This window comes from Quercus lobata, chromosome 10 (assembly GCF_001633185.2).
Source record: "Quercus lobata isolate SW786 chromosome 10, ValleyOak3.0 Primary Assembly, whole genome shotgun sequence".
NCBI lineage: Eukaryota > Viridiplantae > Streptophyta > Magnoliopsida > Fagales > Fagaceae > Quercus > Quercus lobata.
This window is the reverse complement of record NC_044913.1, coordinates 6,176,223-6,195,426: the sequence shown is the minus strand read 5'-3', so window position 1 is coordinate 6,195,426 and position 19,204 is coordinate 6,176,223. Positions and strand designations below refer to the sequence as shown.

The window sequence follows — 19,204 nt, the reverse complement described above, 5'->3', positions numbered from 1 at the left end:
CAAAAAACATCATCACCGGAGCCACCGGAGCAAACCCATTCCAAAAAAAACATCACTTGAGCCATCGGACCAAATCCATTAAAAAAAAATGAGAGAGATGAGAGCGCAGAAATGAGAGAGAAGACGGAGAGCAGAGACGAGAGAGAGAGGGGCACAGACAAAATGAAAGAAATGAGAGACAGAGGAGAGAGAGTAGAGATAAAATACTATTTTTTTTTATACAATTCTGCTACAGTGCAATTCTAAAGATAGAATTGCACTGTAGCAAGTATTGTAAAAAATTTACAATACTTGCCTTTACCATTTTCTGATGTAGATGGTTTTAAGCTTATAAATGCTATATTTCCCTTAGATATAGCATTAGCATTTTCCAATGCTAATGCTCTTATATATCATTGTTAAAAAAATAATACCCAATTAAAACCAAAAAAGTGACAAAAAAATACAATCACATATATTTATTAAAAAAAAAAAATTATGTCCAAAAAAAAAATCACATATAAATGAAAAAAACAAAACATAAACAAAAAACACACAAAAGAAAGCAAAAGAAAAAAAAAAAAGAAAAAAGAGCAACCTATACTGGATGCCTGCCTAGTAAAAAAAAAAAAAAAAAAAAAAAAAAAAAAAAGAAGAGGAGGCAACATGGAGGAAGGGGAAAAAAAAAAAAAGTAAAAAAAGTGAAGAGCAACGTACATGAAGCTCATGCGCAAGTGCATATGAGCATTTTTGTCCATTAAATAGTTTTATTTTCTCCCTTTAGTTTTCTCTTCATTTTGGCAAGAAAACTTTGTGGTGAGTTTCGGGAGAAAACACCTAGATTCTACTATTTATTTTATTTTATTTCCACTCAACCAAATATACTCTAAAAAAGTTTTCCTTCTTATTTTTTCTCCAAAATTTTCCATCCACCATATTTCACTTCCAAACAAATACACCTGAGAACAATGATTAGTGATTAAATTATATATGAAGTGGGCACATCTTGCTATGTTGTTCTATATATGTAGTTTCAATGGGACCATATTATTACATTCATGTAGACATGGGTGCCTCCTCTTCCTTGTTCCAAAGCTATTACATTTTCTTTGCTTTTTTTGCACCCATTTTGTTTTTGTTACTGATCAAACAAAGGAAGAAGCTTGTTCAATCAAAGAAGCTCCCTCCTGGTCCTCGTAAGTTGCCTCTAATTGGCAACCTCCACCAACTTCGTGGCTTACCACATCGATCACTCCAACACCTTTCTGATGAACATGGACCCCTCATGTTCTTGCAACTAGGCTCAATCCCCACTTTAGTAATCTCCTCAGCTGATATAGCAAGAGAGATTTTCAAAACCCATGATCTTGTTTTCTCAGGCAGGCCTGTACTATATGCTACAAAGAAGATTAGTTACAATCTCTCTACCGTGTCATTTGCTCCCTATGGTGAGTACTGGAGGGAGGTCAGAAAAATTGTAATCTTGGAGCTCTTTAGTGCAAAGAGTGTCCAAAGTTTCCAGGCCGTGAGGGATGAAGAGGTTGCACTTACGCTTGATTCCATTTCTTCTTCGTCAGGTCCGGTTAATTTAAGTGAATTGACACTCTCACTAGCAAATAATATTGTGTGTCGTGTGGCTTTCGGTAAGAAGTATGATTGCGGAGAAGATAAAAGCAAGAAGAGTAGATTGCATGAGACTCTTCGTGAAACACAAGAATTATTGGGAGGGTTTTACATAGCAGACTTCTTTCCATGGATGGGGTGGCTCAACAAGGTTAATGGTTTTGAAACTAGGCTGGAAAAGAATTTTAGAGAATTGGATGAGTCATTTGAGGAAGTCATTGCGGAGCACCTTGATCCCAGAAGGCCTGAACCTGAACGTGAAGATCTTGTTGATGTACTGCTTCGAGTTCAGAAGGATTCAAACCAAGCTATTGCCCTTGGTAGTGACCATATCAAAGGTGTTCTCTCGGTATGCTCCTTTTACTTTGTTTATACATCCTATTCTTTTCCAAAAGTATGAGGCATGTGCAAGAACTTCTAGTTAAATTAACTTGTTTTCAATCAAGATATTTAGTGAGTGTTTGGATAGGAATTATGTTATGTCTGGCATTTGCATTTTGTTTTGTTTTTTTTTGTTTTGTTTTGTATTTTTTTTTCAGCTTTTAGAGACAAATTTTACTGTTTATATACTGTTTATCACTGTTCACGTACTGGTCACAGGACCACAGTCACTTTATTCAGAAAAAAAAATATTAAAAATGGGTTTCACGGTACTATTTACACATTTAAAAATTATTTTGTTACAGTCTTTTCAGTTTTCAGTTTCAGTAAAAATAAGTTGTATCTAAACGGATCCTTAAAGTTTAAAAGGGTGTTTAGTAATATTATTTTAATAACATTGTTTGTATTTTATGAAAATACGTATGAGTAAAAAAGTGTATGAAAATATGTACAATGTTATTTAAACACTGAAAATTGTTGTTCTAATTACACTACCAAACACCCCTGAATCATTCATTCTCGTTTAAACTTTAACATTTAGAGAGGTACCGTTCTGCCATATGGATGGATGATATCTTATTTAATTATTATATTTTATTCATGGCTACGTGTTATATTATATAATATGCATGTTACATTATAAATTTTTGCCAGCCTTGGAAACCATAAAGAAAATTTGCAATTCTAGGGCAATCCGTGACATTGATTTAATTTTATATCTTACTATATAAACTTTTGCCATCCTTAGAGCATTCGTAGCCCAAATGCTATATGGCATATGTTGAGATATTTTAGCATTTCAGCCTTCAAATGTTGCTCTAGCCGGACTTGCAAAATGTGTCAATTGTAAAAAATTTTATAATACTACTACAATACCATCTTATTTGTAAGATGGTCTTGTAGCAACATTGTATAATTATAAATTATTATTATATTATCTGATTCTTCTCTCTCGTCCTGTCTCATTCTTTCATTTCCCTCTCTCTCTTGTCTTCTTCTCTCTTATTTGTTCTCTCCTCTTTATACCCAAAACCATGGTGGACATGAACGCCATCACCAAACCACCATAGCCGGACTCACTGTCACATGCCCCACCGCAAGCCACCGTCAAGGCCACCGCTAGCCACTTGACCCAGCCTTTCTCTTCTCTCTCATCCCCTCTCTCTCTCGCCATCGCTGCCAACGCCAAGCTTCTCATCTTCTCTGTGGATCGTGGTGGGTTGTGGTGAATCATCTTCTCCGTGGATCGTGGTGGATCATCTTCTCCTTGGATCGTCTTCTTTGAGTTCTGGATTGGGTTTTTTTTTTTTTTTTTTTTTTGGTGGGTTCATGGTGGTGGAGTTGGGGGTTGCCGTGGTTTGGTTTGATTTTGATTTTGATTTTATGGGTTGCCGTGGTTGCCGGAGTTTGTGGCTGGGGTTTCAAGCAACAGTTTGGGTATGTTCTAGTAATAGGTGGTTGTGATTTGGGTCTTGGTTTTTGGTTTTTATTTGGGTTTAGGGATATATTATTTTATTATGTAAAAATATTATTTTAATGAGTAGAATAGGAAAATAAAAGTTGAGATGCTAGGAGTATTGTAAAATTGTATTGTATAATTGATAAAGTGACTTTTTTGAGATGATAAAATAGGATGAGATGAGAATTCCGGTTGTGGATGCTCTAAGTAGCCATAAAGTATATTGCAAATTTAGTATTTTTGGACAATACAAGACATGTTACTTTATAAAATTCTACCCGTCTAAGTCATAAAGTCAGAAATTTAATAATCAATAAATCTAAAGACAAAACAACTTTTATAACCATTTTCACATGTTAAAATGGTAGCTTGTGATTGATAATGTACAATAAAGCGATTTTAGTGGTGGTTCCATTGAAAAGTAATATTGCACTCATCTATCGCTTCAATAAATTGTGAAAAAATTGTGAAATTGTTATGTCTTTTAACTGTGTTGGTTTGTAATGTTTGGACAATACAGGACATGTTCCTTGCAGGCACTGAGACATCTTCAGCCACCCTAGTTTGGATAATGGCTGAGCTGATAAGGAATCCATCTATAATGCAAAGAGCACAAGCTGAGGTGAGAGGAGCTATAAAGGGAAAAGCAAAGGTGGAAGAAAACCACCTTCCCAAACTCGTGTACCTAAAATCCATTGTAAAGGAGGGATTGAGACTCTATCCATCAGTCCCATTAATTCCAAGAGAAACAATAGATAGTTGCATGATTGAAGGGTACCATATTCCAGCGAAGACAAGAGTGTTTGTCAATGCAAAATCAATAGGAACAGATCCTAAGTATTGGAAGAATCCAAATGAGTTCCAACCTGAGCGATTCTTGGATTGCCTAGTTAATTTTAGAGGGCAACACTTCGAGTTTTTAACATTTGGATATGGTCGTAGAGGTTGTCCTGGAATGAACTTTGGAGTCCTTTTAATAGAGCTTGCACTAGCAAATCTCTTGCATCGTTTTGATTGGGAACTGCCTGATGGGATAAGAAGACAAGATTTAGATATGGAAGAAGCAATCGGTCTTACAGTACACAAAAAGGTTCCACTTTGCCTTGTAGCTAATCCTGTGGCTTTGTAGTAAACAAAATGCAATCTTCATGTCAAAAAATTAGGGCACAAAATAAAGAGGCACCAATAATATTGTGTAATAAGCAAGTACTGTGTGACTAAAAAAACAGTCTTTGAATTGGTTCCTAGGTAACTTGGTCAAACCGAACGGTTAGGTTTGTGACTAAAAAACTAGTCTTTGAATTGGTTCCTAGTTAACTTGGTCAAACCGAACGGTTAGGTCTGTTTTTAAAACTATGGTCGTGCCTCAAATATGTTTTACAAGGCCTTCTCAATTTTCATTTGCTAAATTGTAATGAGATCAATATTAAATATTATATACAGTAAAAATTGTGACATACATATGGGAGTGTGCTCTTCTCTCTCTCTCTATATATATACACACACGTGTGTGTGTTTTTCTCCTTATGTGAATACATTATTTTTCCCCCCTTGACTCATGTGGAAAAATTATCTTCTCACTTTATTTTTTACATTTAAGGCTTTTTATCTTGAGTCTTGACTCATAAAAGAATCTCGTCACACTACAAGTATATCAAAATTATTAATGTATTTAAAGTTCAAAGAAATTCAAATTAATATTTCAATTTAAACTCTGTTACAATTTTTTTGAAAACATTTACAATAAATTTAAATAATTATTTTAATCATCTATTGATGACAAAAGCTTTGGTATTACTAAATAATCTCCCAACTTAAGGTATTTTCTTTTATTTTTTTAATTAAATATTTTATTGTCATTTCAATGATTTTGGTCAAATCACTTCTTTACTTGATATTTTAATTTTAATTAATATGTGCATAACTTAGACATGCTAGTATGCTACTAGTATATATAGAAACTTCTTAGAAGAAACTATGATGCAATTATACAAATGTACAAAATGTTTTCTGTATAAAGGTTTTACGACCACAAGCTTTCTTCTCATTATCGTAGAACGGAAGCCATTCATGTCAATTCCTTGAAGCCCACACCCATTTCTTACAAAAATATAAAAATAAAAGAGAGAGAGAGAGAGAGAGAGAGGAACCATAACCTTGCATTGAAGATTGGTACGGAGTAGTTTAATCTGTGAGTGAGTATGCTGTGTGTTGTCTGTATTCAGTATTGAACGCATCATTCATCAACCCAAACTTCACTTTCTTCAAATTAACCCATCAAGAGTCCAAATTGGCATTAACCCACAAGTTATGTGTGTGTGCTGTCGATGGTGAAGAGAGGGACAGTATCGATAATGACAAATGAAGGAAAACAGTACCGTTTTCTGGAAATAAGGAACGAAAAAAGAAAAAAGAAAAGGAAAGAGATGGTATTAAGCAAAGATCCAATAATCACAAAATTGTCATAACTTAAAGTTGAAGCTGAAACACCAAAAAGATGTTCTTACTTCTTAGAATTTGCATCTGCACAATAAATTTGAGATAAGAATTTTAAAATAGATAAAATTTGACTATAAAATTGGTTATAGCATAAGGTTATAATTCCCTTTAAAAAAAAATTAACATTGCTGTATATTTTGAAAAACTAATGGTTGAATTACATGTTCTTTATGTTGTTAACATACATATCAAACTTCATATTAATTAGATGTAATTTACTATTTGATTCATAAACTTATTTTTTATGTATAATTTTAGACTACAAAAACTTAAAAATTAAATATTTGATTGATGACATGTTGATCTTTAATATTCTGAAAATTTTGCAAGTATAATGGATATAAAAAGAAAATATAATCCAGTGGTGATTTATTAAAATTCACATCTAATAAAAAAAAAAAATTTAAAAGTACATTTGGCAAGTATTGGCCTGTTGAGTTAATGTTAACGATCTTACCCTTCAAAAAAAAAATAATAAAAATAATAAAACAAAAAGCAGAAATTTTCCCTTCATTTTTTTTTTTATAATGCTTTAAACAAAAGTAAAGCACATCCAAATATGATACCAAAAGAAAATGGCAAAATGCTACTCCGACATCATAGATAAATGGAGTTATTTTGATGACTAGTTTTTTTGACATTGGTAACAGCCCATCCTGTTTAATTTGTTAAGGTTATCAAGAGGGAGGCTGGGTGTCTTGTTGTTTTGTAGGTGCTTTCTTCCTGAATAAAATTATTCATTCATCCCAAAAAAAAAAAAAAAAAAATCTCAACAACCTTTCAGTCACTTTATTACGAAGAAACATCTCGAAGTGAATACCTTTCACTCCCATATTGTCAGAGACACAAAAGAAAAGGAACCGGAGGTAGGATAAGATCTCTTTGAATCGACAATACACATGGCTCCACATCCTTATAAAATACTAATGGACAAGTCAAATCTGAGTTCTGCCGACATGTTAGCTGGAACGTATACCTCCCTCAGCTTTTAGGGAACGTCCAGGCTTGAAATCTATGTCCCCCTAATTGGATATATTAGGACCTCGACATTTAAAGTGAAAGAAGAGAATTCACTATCCAATACAACAAGTTTTAGGGAGAATAATTTTTTTTTAATTATTTAATTTTAATAATTTTAAATATCCAACAAATTGCCCCATGTTTGAAACTAATTAAAGAAATACTCCTGTTTTAAAACTCGATTTTCTAAAAATTGAGTTTCAAATGTATAACTTGATTTTTGGAACATCGAGTTTTAGCAAGCGTGAACTTATAATTTTTTTTTTTTTTTGGAACTTGAGTTCCATGTAAAGTACTCAAGTTCATGGAACTCAAATTCCACTTGAATTTTTTTCAAGGAACTCGAGTACTTCACATGGAACTTGAGTTCTTTGAATGGAACTTGAGTTCTAGAATTTTTTTTTTTTTTTTTTTTTTTTTTTTTTTTAATTTTCAGTTCGCTATAACTTGATTGTCCATAAATCGAGTTTCAAAATAAGGGCATTTCCCTAAATAGTTTCAGATATGAGACATTTTGCTGGATATTTTTTTAAAAAAGGGCAAAAGCCCATTTTCTTCGTCAAACTTAATTAATAAAAGGGTTTTCCTAGCAACTTCCTTCTACATGATTTTGGTTACGCCGAGCACTCATGGCGTTCTGGATGTTTATGGGCCCGGGTCATCAACTTTGCCATTTTGCTCAAGGGAGCCCTTGATAATTATGACACTCTTACTCATAGCGTTCTGGTTGTTCTTGGTCCTAGATTTGTCATATGGCTCGTGGAAGAACCTTTAGGAAATTTCTCAAGGTTTGTGCGTTGGGTTCTGATGAAGTGCAAATTTGTCAGTCAAAGTGGATGCGTCCAGATGGAGCCAAGCCCTCATCTCTGTAACAGTAGAAATGGTATGGTGGCTCCCTCAGAGTGGTCACCGGTGTGGTGCCTGCCACAACACCTCTGATGCCAAAGTCAGTACAAGGAAGCTCTAAAAAATAAAGTAATGTAATGGGACCACAACAAGTATTTTTGAGTTTGTCTATCTACCTTGTGTTGGTGCTTGTGAGGGCCTTTTATATGCTTCTATAGCCTTTAGCCGTTGTGGCAGTTATTGTGGCCTTAATGCCTCTCTTGGTAACGCCTTGTGCTTAATAATGTGGACTTCAATGGGCTTCCAACGGTCCATACAGCTGTCTTTGTAACCGCTCGAGGTATTATTGCTTGTGTTGAATGGCTTTGCTACCTTCGTCAATGATGTGGACATTTGATCAGCTCGTCTTAGGGGATGGCCTTGTTGGTAACGATGATATCATCCATGGAAGTTTAATTCGTTAGTCCCATCAGGTTCCGAATAATGTTATCATCAAAACTATTAATTCAAAATAGCAATCACATACAATAACACAAGTATTTACGTGGAAAACCCTTTCTCCTTGAAAGAAAAAACCACAAGATAAATTCCGCATCAATTCACTATTATCAAATCAATTATGTACAATAATTTTTGTGTATCTCTCCTGACTAAAAAAAAAAAAAAAAAATCTCTGCTTCCTTGCTTCCTTGGTTCTTATTGTTATTTTTATTTGGATTTCTCCTTCTTTGAGGACTATTACTATTTTTGGAAAGTCAATTTTTAGGCTTCAACTGACTATTTCTAGAAAAATGATTTTTGGGCATATTATTATTGGCAAAAATAAGGTTTACCTTTGCAACAACTACACAATATTTAAGAGGGGGAATGCACTTAATCACTAATTTTATTTTTCCAATTTCATGCATATGTACTAGTGCTATACTAAAAAAAGAGAGAAGGAAATGTACTAAAATTGATCATACTTACATAGCTTAGAAGATCCTCCACATTCTCTCCATTTTCAAAAGTAGTGTTCCTTTGCCCACTCACTATTTCCAATACTAACACACCAAAACTAAAGACATCAGACTTCACTGAAAATTGTCCATGCATTACATATTCTGGAGCCATATATCCATTGCATGGTGGGCATTAGTAATTTTACTTTGAATTTATTTCCAAGAAACAAAATAAAAATTGGCTCTCTACTCTCAAGATACTTTAGGTCTCCATAATTCTACTTCTATTTACTTGAGTTTGATCTAGTAAAAATAATTTTGCCATGTCAAAATCTAAAATCTTGGGATTCATTTCTACATCTAAAAGTATGTTGCTAGCTTTAAGATCACGATGGATAATTCGAAGCCGCGAATCTTCATGAAGGTAAAGAAGCCCCCCAACTCCAAGTAGTAACTCCTATGATTTTGTAACACTTTTGCCAATCCAAATGTACACGCTTAATAGGATCTATGTAACAAATCAATGATATGATGTAATTAATTAAAAATGTGGAGATATTTTTTGACTAGTCATGTAACCCAAAAGAAAATTTATGAACACAACTTGATAGAGAGAAGTGCAGACATACCAACAAGGAAGTGATCAAGACTTGTATTTGGTAGAAACTTATATATCAAAAGCTGGTCTTTCCTTTCCATGCAAAACCCTAAGAGTTTGACTAAATTACAGTGTCGAAGTTTAGCAACCAATAGAACCTCACTCTTAAATTCTAGATATCCTTGTCCAAACTCTATTGAAAGCCTTTTAATCGCAATTACTTGTCTATTATAGAATATACCCTGATGATTTATAAGAATAAAATTCGAGTAATCACTAGAGAATTTGAAGAGGAGCAACCAAATTGGTACTTTGCAATGAGCTGGAGATATTAGGTGGGGATCTCATTTTCAATCTATTTGTAGTTTGATAATAAAACATTTATAAGGTATTAACACTATCTCTAAGGAAGGAGCTAACTATAAACAATGCGGTGATGCTGAGGGAGCTTATGAGGTATTAACATCATTTGAATTGATTTTAATCTTGCACTCGATGAAAGAGATAATGGGAACTACTAATTTTCTTTGTCAAGCTTTGCAAAAACATTCTCAAGGCCTTTTAAATGCCATGTATTTAGTTTCAACTACAAAATCACTTATTCAAAAGTTGAGAGATGATGAATGGGAGCCTTTACTTGCTAGTGTTACATTATTTTGTGAGCAACATGAAATTGATATTCCTGATATGAATGCTCATTACACTAAAGCTCGAGGTAGATATCGTCGTCAAGATGAAAATTTAACAATAGAACATCATTTTAGAATTGGTATATTTATAGTTGCGATAGAGTTTCAATTGCTAGAATTGAAAAGTAGATTTTGTGAGCTAACAACGAAACTTGTAATTCTTAGTTCAGCTTTAAATCCCAAGGATGCTTTTAGATTATTTAAAATTGTTGATATATGCAATTTGGTTAAGAAATATTATCCTTAATATTTCACTGAACAAAAACAAGAACTTTTGGAGTCTCAATCGCAATATTATGAGCTTGATGTGACAAAACATCCAGGTTTTCAGAATATGAGTACAATTTCTGAGCTATGTAGGGGATTAAAAATTTCAAGAAAGTCTAAAATCTATTTTTGATTGATAGACTTATTTGTCTTGTATTGACCCTTCCAATTTTTACAGCAACTACATAACCAACTTTTTCAACTATGAAGTTGTTAAAAAGAAGACTTCGCAGTAGAATTAAGGATGAGCTTTTGGCAGATAATATATGATAGTTTATATAGAGAAGGAAATCACAAGGAATTTCATTGTAGAGATGATAATGGATGAATTTTATTCCATAAAAAAATCATTGCTAGGCATGATTTATGTGAATGTCTTTTTTGGATATTTTTGTATGTTTACATTGAACTAGACAGTATTTTTTATGTTCATAAATGTTCAAGAATATGATGATATATCAAAGTTGATAATTTTGTATTCAATAGACTTATGAATTATTTTTAGTATATCTCTACTAAAACCTGGTCCCCCAAGTACTTATTTTTGGCTACGCCTTTGCTCACACGTTGCTTGTGTTTCTAAGAAGGATGAAAGAGAAAAAATTGAGAACAAATTACCAAATGAACAAATTGTTCAAAATTATTGTTACTACCATTTGTGTGGCTTGATTCATGGACCTTTTCACTAGTTAACAAAAGAAAACTTGACTTACAAATAACAATTTTGGAGAATACCCACATGTTTCTTGTGTTTCTAAAAAAGATGAAAGAGAAGAAGTTAACAAATGAATATGAACTACTATTTATATCCAAAGAATTATGACTCTTCAATAGACACATTTTCATTCAATATACACATTTTTTATCAATAGGCACATTTTCATTTAATAGGTACCTTTTTAGTCAATAAGCACATTTTCATTCAATAAGTACCATGTCAGGCAATAGACACTTTTTCATTCAATTTGCACATTTTCAGTCTAGAGGCACATTTTCATTAAATAGGCACCTTTTCGGTCAATGGGCACTTGTTCGTTCAATATACATATTTTCGTTCAATAGGCACCTTTTGGTATATTAATTTAAATGGTTATGACCTTTCAATAGACACATTTTGGTATATATATTACAACTTATCTTGTATACCTATATATATAACACAAACTAAATTAGAAACGTAACATTATATCTCTTATTCATTTCGACAAAAAAACTACTAAATAAAATAACATTGCTTTTTTTTTTTTTCTTTTTTTTTTCCTTGAAACTCATCAAGTAGCTATATCCATGCATTGCATGGGTTAGCGACTAATTTTTGTAATTGACAATACAAAACATGAGAGAGGGGACGAGATTCTAATGGAAGGCTTGTGCTTGCACAATGAAAGAGCTAACTTTATACCTTTGATTAACGGTGCTCACCAAATCACAAAAACTACAAAAATTGCTCAAACTGCACCAGAACTGCCCACAAATTAGTGAAACCGCAATGCACTGCACCTTATAGTCTCTCTCATATTCATGCCTTTCAACGGCTTCAGCCTCTCTCAACTTATTGTGTCACACTACACGCTCCCACTCATCAAGCTCTAGTCGCCACACCTTGCCACACTGCCACTGATAAGCAATGATCTCACTGCCTCTCCATCTAACTCTCACCGTCGATCTCTCTAATTTCTCAGATTCTCACAATCTCTTGACTTTAGGTTTATTTCTTTTAAGTCTCACACACCCACTCCTCTTTCTTTTTTGGTTATTATGTTTTGTTTGTTAATTTTTTGTTTGTGTATATACATATATATATATATATATATTATGTTTTGTTTGTTAATTTTTTGTTTGTGTATATATATATATATATATATATATTTGGATTAGGTGTGTAGGAAGAGGAAGAGGTGGGAAAAACTGAATTTTTGAAAAATATAGTAGCCCAAAACAATTCAAATTGTACCTTGTACACTGCACATCTATAACTAAAAAATTAAGATACGGTATAGTTATGGTTTTGTCCAAACCGTACCGCAAAGTGCGATACTAAAAATAGTAAAAACTGCATTGTACCGCACCATGAACACCCTTACCTCTGATTGCAAGTTGGGCTTGACAATGATGTGCACTGCTCTATTTCGGATTGGCAATAGTTGGGGCTATTCATCAACTTGGTTAAGCGCTGGCCCGCATGAACCGCTATTTAAATACATTTTATTTTTAGAGTAATTGAAATTGTACTGTATCATAATACATATTTTATTTTTTACCTCAACTTGCTTAAGCACTGGCCCGCATGAACCACTATTGAAAATTGTATATTGTGTATCTGTCTGTCAAGTCAAGTAATCCAAAGTCTAAAAAGTCCAAAACAAAATTCCGTTTCCAAGTTATTTTTAGTCCTAAATCTCAAATCAAATCATGAGCCCCAGAGAAAGCACGGTAAAAGAGCTGATTTCATACATCAGATTACAAGTTGGGCCTGATATGCACCAATATATTTAGGATTGGCAACAATTCGGTATTATTCATCAACTTGCTTTAGGCACTGGCTCGCATGAATCACCATCCATATCTCTAGTGCACCGCACTGCACTCAATGTCTCACAATCCATTATTAACTCGTTGGAGCGTAAAAATTAGGAAGGTCATGATGAAAAAGTATTCAGAAAATTCCACATGAAGAGGCCCCGTAAATGCCAATTTTAGAGCTTTCGTTGTAGATGCTGTAGTTATGGAATGCTTTAGAGGATAATAAATCCAACAGGTCTGTGAGGCCAGTTTGTAATTGGCGTTGGTAGTTTCATTGATTGATCTGAACAAATTAAAGTGGTAATTGTCTGTAGGCCAGGTTGGGTGGGAATTAAATTAATGGAGCTACTAAGCGTAAAGAATGCAAATAATAGCAAGATAAAGTCTAATGAAAAAACCTTACTACTTACTCACACAGCTGTGAAACGGTGTCCTAAGCTTCCACACTCTAGCTGTGAAACGGTGAATGTTATGGTAGTAAACCAATGAAACAGGCTAGTTTCATACTGCATCAGCTTGCTTCTCAAAGCAATAATTTTTTATCTGATCGTCCGATTTTCACAAAGTTAGACGATCTGGAAACTTGACATCTATACCTTTCCAACTCTAGCAAGATTCGGTCAATCAAAGTTCGTGAAGAGCTTCAAATAAGTGGTCAAAGCTAGAACCAAAAAAGCTGGAGGTAGAGCGTTTAATGGGAGTCACCCAATGACGGCTCTATGGCATATGTAGTTGATATGATCGCTTAAAGTTCCAAGTAGAAAAAAAAAGGCCTCCAAATTTTAATCAGTAGAGTTATTTTTTTAATTAATTTAGCCCAAATATTAGCTAATAAATAAAACAATATTTTTTATCGAAAGAAAGACAAGAAAAAAAGAAAGAGAAATGTTATGTCTACAACATTTTTCACAACATTTTTACAAAAAAATCTTAAGTAACAGGTTGTTATAGGCCGTTATTGATGGCAAAAAAATAATTTCAGTAATGGGTTCAAATTAAAACCAGTAACAATTTAACATATAAGATTTATTGTGAAAGATATTGTGATTATAGCACTTCTCAAAAAATAAAAAAGAGAGTAATACGCAAAAAAGTTAACATTATTTTTCACAATAGTTGAGTTGACAAACTTTTACTAATTCTCATCGAGGTCCACCACTAACATCACTCTTTTACTTACCACTATCAATCTACCGCATCAATAGGTATGAAAAATTTTGTCTAATTTTTTGTCTATAGACTTTCTTAAGAAAAAAATTCTATGTGATTCATATTAATTAGTAATAATTTTGCATCTAAAAAAAGATAATAGAGTTTAAGTAATATTTTTTTTTATTAAGTCATATATATATGTGTGTGTGTATATATATATTTTTTCTTAGGCTCTCAAATGCATCAAGCTGCTCTTGGAGTCACCACCTAGATAAAGTCTAGAAACCATATTTATACCCTTTGCAGAGGGCCTTTTTTATCTAGAGTTTGTCCAAAGTTAAGGTACAAGTATGGAAGGTGTTAAGAACCCAACCTTGTTCAACTCGTAGGTCGGCCTCCACTTATTGTGTTCCATACCCTAATTTTATCAAGAGATGGGTTCAAGTTATACCTAGTATAACTCTTATAAATTTACACATTTTTTACACCGTAGATTTTTAAGAGATCTAACGGTTAAAAAAAACATCATTAAGTACTATTATTTTCTACCTTACTACCTAATTAATACTAACATTCTCTCTCTCTCTCTCTCTCTCTCTCTCTCTCTCTCTCCTTATTTATTGCTTTATAAATAAATAAAGGAACTTATATATAGTTTGTAAATAATTATTCAATATACTTTGTCTAGGCTAAGGATACTTATTTTTTTTCTCCTTTTTTCAACAATCTATGGGCTTATAAAAATCAACTTAACTTCTTTGGACTTGCATAATATAATATTGCTTGAAATATGTTAGTTTTTCCAAATGAATGAAAATGATCTCAGTTCTCTTTGAGATGGATATTAATTTTACATTATTGTTCAAATACAATGACGGAATGTGGTTTCATTCAGTGATGGACTACCTCACAAAGGTAGTGGCATCCCGTATTTCTACTTGACAACTTTTGATCCATCTGCCAAAGATGCAATGAAAGATGAGAGATCTTCATTCACTGTCAGAGAGTATTCTCTGGGAACTTGTGGAAAGATAGACCCTGAGAACCCCAGTTGTAGAAGAACTACACTCACAGGAAAGGTGAGTTACAAAATCATTTTTATCTAATTTTAATATTTGGATTGTCACATAGCTTGAAGAAAATAAAAATAAAAAGAACTATATGTGTGTACATATATATATATATATATATATATGAGTGTCAACACTATGAGTGACTATTTTGTCTGTCTTTCTAGTTTCCAATTTGTTCATATTTCTTCCATTCTTATGCTTAAATATGTTATCCAACTAATTAAAGTACATTTGTAGAGACAAGTTTTAGAAATCTACATCAGGTGCCAAAGATCAATGTTAATGTCACTAATTGGATAATATATGGGTGTATAAGAAAGAGAACCTTATGTGCGTATAAGAAGATTTTTTTTTTTTTTTTTTTTTAGAAATGTGCGTATAAGAAGATAGAGCTAAATTATCAACATTACGGGATTAATTAGTGATGTATATAGGTGTGTATATATATGCACAGTACAGTAAGATGACAACTAAAGTAATATTATTTAAATATTTTAAATCATAGTTTTTTTATTAGATAAATTAAGGATTGCCCATTAGTCTTTTTTTTTTTTTTTTTTTTTTATATATATATATAAGATAGAATTTTAATTCTAGCCTAATCTAAGTGTATATATGTGTGAATCTCCCTCTTGGAGACTTGAACCTTGACTCTTTCTTTTTCTCATGGTAAGAGAGCTCGCGCTTCCAGCACGAACACCGTGTCGAATCTTTGCAAGCATAGCACGACTCCAAGCCTTCCTTGAACCCACAGCAGAAGCCATGGATACATCAGCAGAAAGCTTAACTTTTAGATATCGCTGACAGATCTCCATGGGGGAAGATGGGGTACGAGTTCTTTGCCTATTTATTTTCAAGAAGGCTCGAAGGAAGCGGCGGGTGAACCTAGATTTTATTGTACTAGAGGGAGGAGATAAGCGCTTAGAATTCATAGTTGGGAAGAGATTAGGGTACAAAACTCAAAAGGGTATTGATATTGGGCAAAAGGGTCTCTCTAAAAGCACTCTGTGAAGAATATTATGTGCGAAAACTAGTGTGGGTGATGCAGATATATTATGGTTGTACGTGTAACCAACTAGTCTAGAAGGGTTGCCTTTTAGGGATAGATCCAAAGAAAAACAATAGTTGGAGATGGGGATTTTCTTCTGACACAAAAGGGTCCGCTTGCTCAGAACTCAGGAGGACAAAAGGGGAATGTATTTTCTGACACAATATCTACATTGTAAGAGAGAGAGAGAGAGAGAGAGAGATTAATAAGGGAATATAGGATGAAAAAAAATGTGAAGAATAAGAAGAGATTGGAAATGGGAGGTGTTAAAAAGAGGGAGGAGACTTGAGGTCAGGGAATCAATGCTTTTTTTTTTTTCTTTTCTTTTTTAATTTTTAATTTTAATATATATATATATATATATATTTATATAATTAGAAATGTCCTTGTAAATGCAAGGACATTTTTGCTTCAAAAAAAAAAAAAAAAAAAAAATTGCAAGGACATAGGCCGCCCAAACTGTCACAGATAAGCCAAATCAAATCTATTAGTAACCCTTATGATCGTTGTTAATTATTATTTAGCTGAGACAATGGGTAAAGAATATAATGAAGGTTCTCTGTAGCAAATGGGTAATGTTACATAATATTATAATAATGATGGATCTACCATTCATATGACAAAATAGAGTATTACAGCTTTCCTAACTTTCCCATGATTTTGGGATTCATTTTACTTGTCAATACTTAAATCAAGTATCCCAAACCTAAAACGCCCAAAAAAAGAAAAAAGAAAAAAGAAAAGAAATCCGATAATTTGAGTTCTAAATCCAAATTCGAATCATGTGCATCAAACGGGGAGGATTGATCTAGAAATTGACCAGGGTAAATCAACAATTTAGTAAGCCCAAACTAGGAAAGGGGTGAAGATACCAAATAAACATGTCTTACCATTATCAGGCTTCGGCTGTGGTGCTGCAGGCAGGGATTGGGACGGCGGCAGTGGTGATGGTGATGGTGCTGGTGGTGACGCAGTTAAAGAGTAGTTCTCATACCTCAGGGAGCAACTTGGGCCTGAAATGCGCCACCCGATTTTGGATTCGCAACAATCTTCAGCTTCAACCATCAAGTCGTTTAAGCACTCTCTGCATGAGCTAACATTAAGATCTCTCGTACACTGCACAAACCCATAGCTTGGCAAGGATCTACCACCAATATTCACTATCTGTTCATCAGTCTCGAAAAACCTGTCTTTTTCATTGACACGCCCAATTAGTTGGTCGAACAAAGCGCGTGCATAATTGTTATCTTTGCCAGGTGAGGTAGTATTCTCCATATTATACGTGATAAACAATGGCCCAGTATCTGGCTCACCGAAGAAATTAACTTCGGCATACCGTAACGTGCACTCATCGTACCATATATGATGGCTTCTGTACTAGATGGACACAGATTTATGATTTTTAGTTTCGCAGAGCTGACACAGCTTTTGCAGGATTCATTAGAAACATCACCTCGGCATAGGTAGAGGCCGTAGGTGCCAATATTAGAGTTATCGTTGTAGAAGCTGTAGTTTTGGGAAGCTTTAGATAGGAAAGATTCAAACAGACTTGCGAGGTTGGAATTGAAACTGGCGTTGGCGGTCCCAGTTGTTCCATAACAATCTTTGTGTCTGAGGGTGGGCTCTGCCTGTGAATTAATGGAGCTGGTAAGCGCAAAGACTGCAAATAATAGTAGCAGAAAGGCTGTGGAATTGTGGAGGAAAAACATTTTACCACTTAGGCTTCAACAGACAATTCACCATCTTCGTCTAAACCCTAAGGCTTGGAGAGGTATTATCCCACCTAATTGATGGGTGATATCTCATTTAATTATATTACTTTATAAACTTTTGCACCTTTGGAGCCATAAAGTGTAAATTTTGTTATTCATGGGCAGCAATACACATGTTATATTATAACATGCATGTTACTTTATGAATTTTTGCCAGCCTTGGAAACCAAAAAGAAAGTTTGCAATTGTAGAGCAATATATGACAATTAAGTCTCTCAATGTTTTTTCCTTTTTCCGTGTTATCCTTCTGTCTACCTCCACTAGACGTAGTTTTGTTATTTTTCAAATTTCAATTTAAAAAATTTTGGGGAGATAATGTCTAGGGGAAGATTTGTTTTTTTATTATTTATTTTTAAACGTATGTCTAGGGAAGATTCTTATTGAATAATTAATCAAATTTAAAACATAGACATTCCACATAATTTAAAAGCCTAAGTTTATTGGTTTGTACCGATTATGTCATATTAAATTATTAACAATTCTTTCTTCTCAAAAATAAAATTTATTAACCATTCCATCCTATTATTATTATTCAACACGAAATTGTACTCATACATATATAACTAATCACAAGAAGAATGAGTCTGCCATTCATGTTTCATACTCACTAATAACAAGAAATTCCCAATCAAATCAAACAAAGTGCGTTGATCTCCAAAAAAAATAAAAATTCAACAAATGTCTTCACATCTCTTTCACAACATATGATATGTAAATATATGAGATTTATTACATATATTGTAAGACGGATATATTATCAAATTGTCTTATAAAATAATTTTTCTATTTGAAGGCAGCAGTGGCCAATCACAACCCATGCTGGTCCAAATCTGCCGGATTCAATTAGAATATACTTTTTTATCAAAATTTTAAACTTTTTTTTTTGTTTTATTTTGTTTTTGGCTCAATATCACAAATTTAAAAATATGTAAAATTCTAGACTCTGGCGGTCTCATCGGTGCTAATAAACCAATTATGGGATGAATAAATTTCATTAATCTTGGATGGATCTGTGCATTTATTTTGTACAATAAGAAAAAATATATATATATATATATTATATATAAAAGTTTTTGTCCCTTATGGATTTCTCTTATAATCTTGATTAATTTATTACTTCGGTTTAGTTAAAAGGGTAAGATTTAGGTCCAGTATTAAGTTATACTGGACTCATTAAAATTATGATATGTATCTACTTTTAAATATATGTCGTCATCTTAACGAGTCCAGTACAGTATATATACTAAACGTACGTCACATCCCAAGTTAAGATTAAAACTTAAAATAAGCACCAAGCCGTACTCGTACTAGACTCTAAACGTGAATCTCTCTCT

General features: G+C 33.3%; 2 protein-coding genes across 2 annotated transcripts; one reads left to right on the top strand and one right to left on the bottom strand.

Annotated features, from left to right (window-relative positions):
* The first annotated feature begins 1,037 nt into the window (after positions 1-1,037).
* On the top strand, positions 1,038-4,822 carry LOC115965708 (cytochrome P450 71A9-like). The gene is made up of 2 exons (XM_031085005.1): positions 1,038-1,951; positions 3,963-4,822. Exons 1-2 carry the CDS (start codon positions 1,046-1,048, stop codon positions 4,569-4,571), a joined length of 1,515 nt encoding a protein of 504 aa, XP_030940865.1. The 5' UTR covers positions 1,038-1,045; the 3' UTR covers positions 4,572-4,822.
* A 10,088-nt stretch (positions 4,823-14,910) lies between these two features.
* On the bottom strand, positions 14,911-17,885 carry LOC115965624 (cysteine-rich repeat secretory protein 38-like). The gene is made up of 2 exons (XM_031084886.1): positions 16,989-17,885; positions 14,911-15,039 (listed from the first exon to the last, which is right to left on the bottom strand). Exons 1-2 carry the CDS (start codon positions 17,371-17,373, stop codon positions 14,912-14,914), a joined length of 513 nt encoding a protein of 170 aa, XP_030940746.1. The 5' UTR covers positions 17,374-17,885; the 3' UTR covers position 14,911.
* Between the last annotated feature and the right edge of the window lie 1,319 nt (positions 17,886-19,204).